Here is a 12,186-nt window from a genome sequence, read left to right on the forward strand (position 1 = left end):
TTCGGTTTCAATTCGTTGTCAAAACTATTTCAGATGAGGGCCTACAATTTAATCATAAGAATTGTTCTTGCTCTTAAAATGAATAATGGCTCGAGATTTTATGGTTTATATATTTTCCTTTATTTATTTATTTATTTGTTTGTTTATGTATTTATTAATGTCTGAAAAGCATTCTAACAGGTAAGGGAAAGGAAAAACAGAGAATCGAATCAAAGTGATTTATGCTGACTGGAATTTAATTTTCTTCGACCGACCAGAATGTATTTTTTGATGAATGGGGAATGCTGCTCCTGTGGTGATAATGGATGAGAGGGAAGCACACACATTCCTGTACAAGAAGTACAGTACATTCAGCATTTCTTTTTCTTCTCCAACAGCGTCTTCAAGGATGATTAGTACAGTATAGTGAAGCCCGAGAGCCATACATTCCTATACAGAGATGCGTTTTAATGCTTTCATACAATGTGAGTGGGTGCTGGGGAGGTCAGTCTTGTTTTAGTTTTTCAGTTTTCCACAAATATTAATCTAAGATAGTAAGAAATAGGTTTGGCATGTCAGCATACAGACGCACTCCCTACATCTCTGGTGATTGATCATATTGCATTCACTGCTGTGATTTTAAAGTTGTGAAAGCAGGCTCATCTGCTTCCATAATGGAAAAGCACAATTGCATTTCTTCTGCAGTATTAAAAACTAATGATAACTGTTTTTAGCATGTTCATTATAGCCAGCTATTGAAGAAAGAAGAGGCTATTTTATGGTTCCATAACGATGTACACAAAATGTAGTTCAAATATTTTAATGAATTAGTCTTATGCGTCTTAAAAATAGAAAGTTAACTCCAATTTCCTTTTATGGAAAGATGGATAGATACATCCTAGTTTTATGAGCTGTCTTTTTTTTTTTTGAACAGAATTTTGTTAAAGAATAATTAGATTTGGGTGTCTCTAGAGAAATATTTCCAAGGTGTGTTTTATCTTGTGCTAAAAATATGTTGCCCTGGCTATAGTCATTTATTAGTTGGATTCACTTCACCACACAGTTGCTTTATCGGAAACTGCTGTGAGCCATTACCACAAAGCTTTTTTCTTACAAATGTCTAATTTTGAGGAAATATATATTTTTGACACATTTAAATTCAAACGTCTCTGCTTTCTTTCTTTGACATATTTATTGCTCGTGGTTTTAGCTTCAGATGAGTGAGAAGGTGGACTTGTCTTTCTTTCATTCTGCAGTTGCCAATGGGAAGTAAACCTTTGTTAATAAAAATCCTCCTACCTTTAACCTTGTCTAATACGGCTTTAGGCAGACTGCTAATTGTTGTCAAATTAATGATGGATGGATAAGCACAGCAAAATGTGATGAACTTCCAGTTTTGATAGCTATATATAAATCAGATTTCATTATTTTGTAAAGGTAGGCCAAGGTCTTCTATTATAGGTCAAGGTTTTTGTATTCTCTGAATCAGTCCAACTCTCTCCCAATTGTTTTTCATTTGGAATCAGATTTTCTTTGCGGCTCTGCTGTGTTGCAGTACAACTGCAACAATATTTTTTTTGACTTTTTTTTTTTTTTTAGACTAAAAGGCATGTTGAGATTTGATTCTAACTGGGCAGAGAAGGTAAAGATGGATAGTAATCAGGCCAACCTAGACTCAATATCTTTTTTTCACTCAGTCAGATATTAAAGACTGATCCGTTATGCTTTCGAGTTCACTTCTCTTTATTAAAAAAAAAGAAAAAAAACAGACAAAAGGTACCTATCATCACCTGTAGCCCTCAAGCTCTTTCATTCTTGGTAATGCTGCCAGAGCCTACGCCAAGAAAAAAAAGAAAGGGAGAACTACTGCCTGTTCTCAATTTCTATCCAGCGTTGATGATGTGGCACTTTTTGTTAAACCCTCTAAGGTTCAGGCCAATTAATTAGAACCAAGTAATGTTTGGAGAGCTAATTTAAAGGTAGACACACAAGCAGTAATAACGATGAAAATCCCATGACATTAAATGTTCCATACCTTAAGGTCTAAAAATTATAGAAAGAACATTAATGTGGAGAAAGAGCTGAAGCTTGCATTTGTTTTATAGTAAAGGTGACCTTGTTGGCAAAGGTTTACTTTATCAAAACAAAAAATGAAAATAAAAAAGCAGAGTCAAGGAAAGAAGTTACTTACTTTTAACAAAGAGAGCTTGGTTCAGTGTTCATAAACTGGAATAAACAGGTACACGGATAGCAGGCTTAATTGTTGTAAAGAAATACATAGGCTTTTAATTAATTCTGTGTGTAGTGATGCAACCATTGGTAATACCTTGCAGAGTCTGACACAGATGTGCTGTGTTGTTACTTTACCAGATTATTTTTACAATGTAAACGTGTATTTAATCATACTGTTAAAAAAAGCTAAAGTTCACTTGAAAAATGATCCCTTTTTTAAACGGAGTGGGACAGTTGTGCATCAACTGTATTATCTCTTAATCATGTTTAGCTTGCAAGGGAGAAGTAAAACATGAAAGGCGGCAATACAAGGTGGAACTGGAATTGAAATGGCAATACAGACAGAGATCACTCAACTTCAGAGATTTAAGAAGGTAGTGCGTTGCTCTGGCATGCTGTTTCGTACTAGGAATACTCGATGGGTAACTAAAGGTGTTTTAACAATACAGCGATCCTATACCAAGCCACTGCAGAGTGGCCTCGATATGCAGCTTGCCTTTTAAAACACTGCTGTGTGCCGGCTTGTGTCTGCTTCTTTCAGGTTTGCTCTCTGTTCTGTTTAAGTCCTGATGTGTCCTGCTGTGCACACTCCAGAGCAGTGCTGTCGCCAAGCCTTTCGAAGTTCCTTCTCTGGTGGTTAATCAGATTGCATGCTGAGCCTTATGGCTCTAAAGGGACAGAATGTGCTTGTGGTCCTGTCTATGAATGCTAGGAATCCCAGCGTGGCATTTCTCAAAAACAAACCTTTTGGTAATGATGAGACGCTAGAGCGACTGTATAATGAAGGGATACTGCCAGGAGTTCTGTGATGACAAATGTCTGCATCGTTCCCTCTGCTGTACAAGCCTTCAGCCTCAGGTTAACGACTCAGGACTCGCTAACTACTGTGGCCTGATGCCTATCATTTGTTTGTAAATCATGAAGTTAGGAAGTGTGCTATTTTGGGCTTTTTCTCCCCACCCTTCTCTGGTGGTATTGCTGTCTGTGTGGGCAGTACTGACTGCAAAGCAATGAATGAATGATCTGCATTGCTGTCAGTGTCAATATTTGCAGCGTTTATACAGGAAGTTACACCTGCTTCTCATGGATTTCATGGATACATGCACATACCTGCCAAATCAGCACAAAAATCAATACCTAGTACAGTACAAATTGATTAATGTAAATATACAATGTATGTGGTATAAAGGTTTATTACAGAAGAAACCATATAAAACAATGTAACATGTAACTAGTACTGTACATTACTACACAGTCTGTAACACTATTTTAATTATTTAATACAGTATACTATGTTGCCTTTGGTCAGCTAAATGAATTATAAAAAATAACAAAAAACATGTAACTAATGTACTGAATAACTGTGCTGTAATTACTAAAATAAACAAAATAAAGAAATACAGTACAGTACTAATACATTACAGAACTAATAATAGTAACTGATAATAATAAAAATAATATAAGTCAGTAAACATTACCATACAAACTGTCAGTTCAGGTACAGTACAGTAATCATTGCCTGTATGCTATTTTAAGAGTCTTTTTTGCCTTGGCCGCATTAGTGTTTTAGAATCGAGTTATTAGAATGTTAAAGGTCTTTATTTTGACTTTTAATTAAATTAAAGAACGTCTTATCCACCCCTATGGCCTGGGCATTTTTTCTCCACATAAAACTTATTCCCCTTTTGATTACTTAGGCACTTTCTCGTAGATTCTCCAGTCTGCTCCCGTATTCAATGAAAATAAACAGCATTTATGGGGGGGGGGGGAGAATGTGTATACATTACAGTGGTTTCTGGGATACAGTCACCCAACGAAGTGTTTTTTTCAACAACAGCTGGGTTAAACTAGCCCGGTTTTATTAAGGCAATCTGGACGCTCTAACACTGTTGGGCTAGGGTTCAGATAAATAGGTTTTGAACCCAGTTGTTGATTGTTTTGCTCTAATATGGGCAGGGCCTTAGATGACTGCCTCAGCAACGGCTGCTTTTTAATCTTGAGCTCATTGATAACATCACTCTGACTGCTTTCGTCCCTTTAAGATTTCTCCAATAATGTACAGTTTGCCCTTAAGTGAAATTGACGATCATTTAGCGCTGGCCATGATAATACTGCATAAATTACAGTAGTAGAGAGCAAAGTCAAGTTCAAACAGCAAGAAGTCGGCCTAAGAGTACGCAATATGTGCAGCACAGATCACTGCGTGCCATCGCGGTGCGTGTGTAATAACAGGAAGTATGCACTGTCAGAGTATGTAATAAAAGGAGAATTTAAACAGGATTTAATACGATTTTATTCAGTTCCATGGTACTGGTTCTTTACATCAGTGTGTACGTCATATCGGAGGTACGTTGTAAATGGGTTTGACTGTACTTTTAAGAGAGACCTACAGGTGCCTTCTGGTTCAACATCATTTAAAATCTAGATTCCATCCAGCAAGATGGCCTAGAGTACATTAGGTGACTTGCCAACGAATGTCTGCCATGGCTCTTTTAGCTGCTTAATCTCTAGTTATTACAATTCTTGTTAAACATTTTAACTATCCTTAGAGGACTATAATTGCATTATAATGCCCTGTTGCTTTGGAGAAAGCCAGATGGTCCCTAGGTTTTGAATTTTAACAAGTGCAAGAAAACTATATCATGTAAAAAAGGGATAATAGTTTTTATGGTACCTCCAAGTTCTCCCTAAAGAGCTGTGATCATTACCTCCAGTTATGTTATTATATTACAAATTGATGCCTGTCACCAGGAAGAATCACCATGTGGAGCATTATAAGCTGCTGGAAGAATATTAGCAGGTTACTTGATTTCATCAGACCTGATGCATTGTTTTTCTTTTAATGTAATTTTATTTTCAAGTATTTACTTGATACATCCCGGAAGAGATCAATATTTCAGATTTTTGCCAAGGTGCTAGTCCTCACAGGATGCTTTTTTTGGGTCATTATTCTCCAGCTGTGGTTAATTTTATATTGATCACGGAATTTGTATTTAAGGGAATAATGTTCAATTCATGAATTCAGTTGTATGTTAAAAACAAAAAAAGAGAATATATTTGCCTGCTATATTTTTTCAAACAAATGTTAAATTCCTGTCCAGAAGCCTTTGTTAGAATGTATTATAGATATTTTTTGCTTTAGGTTTTCAGGCACAGTACTTCAAGAATAAATACATTAATCCTATATTGAACAATCATGGTTGGTACTGGTAAAATAAATATACCATTCATGAGGTTTCTATGCTCAGCAGTGCATCACAACAGGCTGATTTTCTTTTCAGATTCTGCTTTATTTATCTCAGATGTACAGCATAAATGTGACCCAAGAGTCAGTACATTTAAATCAACTACTCCCCATTGCGCGTCCTACAATTCATTTCTTTCTGGTTTTAATATGCCTGTTGGAATTTGTAGTATTATGTGGGGGCTGAATCCATTGTAATATAACATTTTTACATGCAAGTATAAATGGCTGTTTTAAATACAATAATTTAAAGTGCATTTTTCCTGCTGTGGTAAAACTTGCCATGGTAGATAAAACTGTATGTTAACGACAGCTGTTCCTGACAGTAATGCTACTCTGTAAAGTAGTTGATACCCGTCGTGTTCCCTTCAGTTCTTTCAAAACCACATCTGCTATAGATTGTTATAGATTCATTGACCTTCGAGATCCTCTGATATAGCTCTGCATTACAGGGTGACTTCTACAAATCATCTTATTTCTGTCGCTTGGAAGTTGGTTTTAATTCCTCATTTAGGTTGTTTTTATATGAGATTTTCCTCAGTCCCTTTCTTAATTTGTCTATGCAATGTAACATTCATGGACTGTAGTTGGCTATCCTTGACAAGATCTGACAGTTCCTTTGCTAACACAGAGGAGTAAGAAATGCATTCCCCAGAGAACTGAAGCAGTACTGATATTAAAAGTGTAATTGCACTGAAAGAATACGTTTCACAGTGCATTACTGTATTTCAAAATGCTTCAGATTTTTGGATGTATCTCAAGGGCACATTACTGCTGGTCTGTATGTTTTTTACTTTTTTATTCTTGTTTTTCTGTATTGATTTTACAAGTCAAGTAGTATAAAGTTGTTTTTTTTTTAATAGACTGGTTTCCTACTGAAGATAACATTGGCATTGATGGCATTGATGCATCTGAAGAGAGGCTTATCGTTAATTCCTCAAGGTAGTCACCTGGATGATAACCCTTCAATAACAGGTTTCTTTCAGATTCATGTTTTTGGAAAATCAGCGTCAACGTTTACGTTAATGTTTCTTGTGAAAAATCTAAACATGTTTTGACAAATGCAGGGAGATATCTGTGAAATATATTCTTGACTTCGATATGATTTTTTACATTAGTGTTGAATATCGGATAGCAATGGCTAACTCTGTGGCTGTTTTGCTTCAGTTCTACGCCCACAACTATTTAAAGAAGATAACTGGAGACATCTTGCACTTCCTGTTATTGCTTCACTTGATTCCTTTTGTACAGAACAGTATCTTGATTTTCACTTGATGTTGTTAAACGTGGAGTCAAAATATGAACTAGAAATTAATATGACAGCTTTCAAATCACAACTGTCTTTTATTGATATAGCACATACTATCATGATAATAGACACATCACTTTATCATACAATGCACTGCTGAACCACAGTAGGGTTCAGATCTTGGCAGAACCTGTCAGTTATTTCTATGTTTAGTATTCCCAACATTAGTCTGTCAGAAAGGGGACACTGTCACTTTAACGTCATCCGTGAACATTCAGGCTATTTGATGCTGACAGATGTTACCTCGACTATTTTGCAGGAATGTAAAGCAGACTGCGTTGCTATGTCAGAACGTGAGTGTCCTTCAGCTGAAGGTATTGGAGTGAGATCTAAAGAATGCTAATGAGAATTGATATGTCACTCGAGTGACGTTTGCCTTGATTTGCTTTCAGTCATTACTCTGTAGGTGTGTGTGTGTCCTTCCTGCAACAAAATAAAAGAAGAAGAAAACAAATGAAGGTTAAGTGTATGTAAAATGGATTCTCTGTTGTAATCCTTACTTAAGATGAAGGATTCAATAGTTTCTTGACTTACCACCGAGAGAGGTAGACCTATTGATTTGGAAGGACAGAATCTGGTGTGAAGGACTTGGCTGTTGCATTGCTTTATCTGGGACACAGTTGTGTGTTACCAAATTGGGCTTCACTTTTGAAGGTTTGAGACTGTATGACAAATCAAAAAAATAATAATCTGTACAAAATAACTATATTCCAAATGTTTTCTTTTTGTGTATTGTGTTCAGAGGATTACTAATCAAAACTTAAAAACAATGTTCCCACTAGCTACATGATCATTGACCCCTAACGGAAATAAATAATACCTAACCACTCCTTGTGGCAAAGTGGTTTGCAGTGCGTAGGTGTAGAGGTGATGCAGTGCTCAAGACAATGACAAACAACAAACTACTGGTGAAATGGTGGTTTATTTATAATCCAGTCTGATGACAACAGTAAAGAAATGATGTGCACAATGATGAAATGTTGTCCGGTTTTGTGCTGGCCTGTAGCGACGGCTCGGGATCATTTTAGCCGTCTAATGAGTACCAAACAGTACAATTAGATGATACAAACAAACAACACACTCACGGTTATTTTACACTTGTCCTTTACTGGTTCTCTCTTAACCATTACAAAGGTACAGATCACCTAGCCACGTCTCCTTTTGTACCGTCACTCACGTCCCATTGGTTAGCGAATGCAACTGTTTCTCCTCCAATCCGCAGTTGCCACATCGCACACGCCTTGGTGTACCGTAGCTCCGTCCTCTTTCTAGATGGCCGATTTCCACCTAACCCTTGGAATGAATTGTCTGACTGTCTAGTCCGGGGCACTGTGTTCCCTGTACACCGTGCCCTCACAGGTCGGGAGGGAGATTTATAACCAAGATTTATTCTTTCTCTGTCACACTCCTTATGCAGCAATTCACCCCACTGGTTTTGCTGCAAAGTGCCCATACCATCTACAACACAGGGGCCAGGATATTAATTTATCTACGGTGTTGTGTCACAGAACCCTGGATAGCTCAAACACCAATACATTTAAACACCCTGTCTTACAAAAACAAAAGTTAAAAGTTTTGAGATACCTTTTGACAAGTACTGAAATGCTCAGCATTAGGACTTTAATAAGCATAGTACCATTTGTATTACGTTTCTTTGGTAGTACTACTGAAGACATTTTCATTTCCTGCATTTGATTTTCTTCTCTGATTTTGCAAGTGTTTATAAATGTATTCAATAATAAACTGGCTACAGCACTGCAAAAAGGTGACTGCGCTTTTTTGTATTGGCTAATTTTGGGGCTGAAGGAGATCTAGCTGGTCGCAGTCCAGCCTGTTGTGCATAAGTGCACTTCTGGCCTCCACTGATGCTGAATCAACACAATTGGCAGTTTTCAATTAGAGAGGCCTGGATTACATTCCTTTTCATCCCCCTTGAGCTTGGTACCAACATGGGAGCAGAGGGAAGCAGTCTTTTAGCTTGCCCGTGATTTAGCTGGCCGGCTAATGGAGGCTCATTTTGTTTAGTTTTTTGTTTAACCCACCCAGGTCTATGTCATTATGAGACTAAACATTTCCAACCCACGGTATAATTTTGGGATCTATATTGGGAAAACATTTATGCTAAACAGTAGCTTGCTGACTTTTTAAAGCATTACGATGCTGTCCCAATTACAGGTCTCAGCATTATTGCCATGCTGCTCTAAACATGTTAATGTTATTATTGAAATGCAAATTTAAAACCTTCATACATTTATCCTTATAAGACTACAAACTATAGCCTGGTGTCTTCTAAAAGCTTCAGTACGTTTGTTTTAAAAATCAAAGATGTACAGTGCTGAGTTATAAAGGAATGAGTATTCAAACAGTCTGAAGTAACCTTTTTTCTTGAAGCATCCCATCCCTCTATTACATTAGCTTTAGATTGAAAACCTATTTATTTCTTGCAAAGAATTGTTGCCTAGCAGTGGTCAATTATAGTTTGAATGCACTAGTAAGACCTCATCTTAAATATTGTGTTCAGTTCTGGTCACCTCGCTATAAAAAAGATATTGCTGCTCTAGAAAGAGTGCAAAGAAGAGCGACCAGAATTATTCCGGGCTTAAAAGGCATGTCGTATGCAGGCAGGCTAAAAGAATTGAATCTGTTCAGTCTTGAACAAAGAAGACTACGTGGTGACCTAATTCAAGCATTCAAAATTCTAAAAGGTATTGACAGTGTCGACCCAAGGGACTTTTTCAGCCTGAAAAAAGAAACAAGGACCAGGGGTCACAAATGGAGTTTAGAAAAAGGGGCATTCAGAACAGAAAGTAGGAGACACTTTTTTACACAGAGAATTGTGAGGGTCTGGAATCAACTCCCCAGTAATGTTGTTGAAGCTGACACCCTGGGATCCTTCAAGAAGCTGCTTGATGAGATTTTGGGATCAATAAGCTACTAACAACCAAACGAGCAAGATGGGCCGAATGGCCTCCTCTCGTTTGTAAACTTTCTTATGTTCTTATGTTCTTATGAATGCCAGCTTTACTGTACGATCCTGGGCAACTGATTTCACCATTGTGTGCATTGGTAACACCCAGCTATAGAACTGGGTGTAGACAGGATCCCATGTTAGAAGAGTTAGCATGGCCACTGTTAACAGATATAATATTCACCACTTCTTTTGGTAGACTGTGTAATGGCTTTGGGTGACCTTATTTTTAGAGTGCAAAATAATGCTGTAGACATGTTTTATTATTATTCTGTTAAGCCCATTAAACAGAATGTGCCTGAAGTGTACATGATTATTTTTAGAAAGGGATAGTAGGGGTTTGGTGGCTCAGACAGATATAATGGACAAACCAGATGAATTGCTTCACAGTAGGGCAGGAGCTTTAAAAACAGTAGGGATGGCATACTTACATTTTCTGTTCTAAGAACATTCTAAATGAATAATGTAATTCATAGAAAAACCATAGCATGTGCCTTCGTTGGCATGCACTGGTACGTTTTGAGCTTATATCCCCCAAAAATCAACGGAGGGAAACAAAAACCAAAAGATGGGGTAGTGTCATTATAAGAACACATGGTTAGAACTGCTGACTCTAAAAAGAAACCCTGCCATTCTATAAAGTTTATAATCATATGCACTGTATAGTGCCCTTTTGAAAGTGTTTTGTTTCCCTAGAAGTCCAATATTTTATACAAAAAAATATTTTGTATTATAGTTTTCATGCTATTTGTTTTGCATTTCATCTCCTGCAGTAATGGGTTTGTCCCTTTCAGTGCAGTGCTGTGGAATACAAAATGGCAGTAACCCTAGGTACTGTCACACTGCATTGTTTTCAGAGTAAGCTGAAGTCTACTCAAGTGACTCCAGCCTAATACTTTCAATCCTCTTCACATCAGAGTATCCCAAAATAAACTGGGCTGGTTATCGGAACTGACAAATGGAATTATGTACAGGCATGTACATTGAGATTCATAAGTATTAAAAATAAATAAGTAACTAAAAAAACAATAAAGCAAATGAAGTGGCAATGAATAAACTGTCATGTCTCTGTGTTTTAATACTTTTTAAAAATAAATGAATTGTCATGAGTGAAGATAGATTACTTGGCCTACACTGTATGTTGCAAAGACTGCCGGTTTTCAGAGCATTGAATAAATTCCAATGAAAAGCTTTTAGCACGTTTTTGCATGTCAATGTCTTAAGAGAGTTAAGTGACAAATATACAGGTTTATTGACTGAGCTGCTACATTTAAAATAGTTCTTCACATGTATTTTTAAATGCGGCAGTTGGTTTTCATTAATAAATAAATAAATAAAATCTGTATTTGTATAACATCGTTTTCTTCTTATTAGCTTTGACAGGAGGTCAGCCTGGATCTTTACAAGGAAAGGAGCCTGGAAGAGCTGCTCGGCTACGGAGGAGGAGGAGGCGGGAGCCTGGAGATCCCTACTGGGCCTATTCAGGTGAGAGCGACTGTCAGCCTGACAAGTAAAAGACTCCTCTGGTGATAGGGATTATTAACAGATATAACAGATTTGATGTAATAGAGTTGGAAAAAAATATGTTTTTTCATATTACAGGCTGCCATTTTGTACCAAAAGGGAAAAAATGTATTGGGGCTGATTTTCCATGCTTTTTTATTCCACAATGTAACATACAAGAGTATTTTTCAACCATTTGAAAAAAATAAATAAAATTAAGTTACAAAATGAGAAATTAACTACCTGACTTACTTCAACTGTCTTAAAATTCTTGTTAACAGGAGTTATCATCTTTTTTAAAAAAATAGTAATTTAGTCTCTGGAGTAAAAGGCTTTGAAAATCTGCCCTTTTATTTTTAAACTTTTTACTGGTACTCCTTGCAACTGTGATGGTCCCTAATAATTAACTTAACAGTGGTTATCAAACTATTCTGATCTAACAAATGTATTCAGTATCTAATGCTGTTATGCCTAAGGACAACAGTAATTTGTAGTGTGCAAACCAAACCATAATCATTTCAGTACAGTGTTTAAGAACGGCCATATAAGGTGGTTATCACATCAGCAGAATTAGCCTGTCTCAATCCATTACTGCAACCCCTTTCAGGTGAAGCAGCTGCAGAGGTCTCGTTACTTAATTACAATTCCTGCAGTTCATAAAAATACACCGTGTTGGAAATAGGTGCTGTAGAGTCTACATTCTCTACCCTCATAAATCCAGCATATAGTCTTGTTTCCCAATTAATAATATTATGAGGCATTTTAGAACAGAATTATGTACTACTTTATCCTTTCAAATTTCCCTTAGAACAAAATATATACACTGGATCTGTAATTACACCACATCTATTTGCTTTTTGCATCCTTTTGTCTGTTGATATATCTCCTGCCCCAAAGAAAAAAAAGGGTCAATCTGTTTTGTTTTGTGTAGAGAAGATAGCGACTCCATAG

General features: G+C 36.7%; 1 protein-coding gene across 1 annotated transcript in view; it reads left to right on the forward strand.

Annotated features, from left to right (window-relative positions):
* Nucleotides 1–12,186, forward strand: part of LOC121298082 (receptor-type tyrosine-protein phosphatase gamma-like) — a 168,554-nt gene that overhangs the window by 25,271 nt on the left and 131,097 nt on the right. Inside the window, exon 2 of the mRNA XM_041224887.1 lies at nt 11,107–11,217. Coding sequence (XP_041080821.1) covers nt 11,107–11,217 — 111 coding nt within the window. The remainder of the gene's footprint in view (nt 1–11,106; nt 11,218–12,186) is intronic.

The sequence above is a fragment of the Polyodon spathula genome, chromosome 23, assembly GCF_017654505.1.
Source record: "Polyodon spathula isolate WHYD16114869_AA chromosome 23, ASM1765450v1, whole genome shotgun sequence".
In the NCBI taxonomy this organism is placed as follows: Eukaryota; Metazoa; Chordata; class Actinopteri; order Acipenseriformes; family Polyodontidae; genus Polyodon; species Polyodon spathula.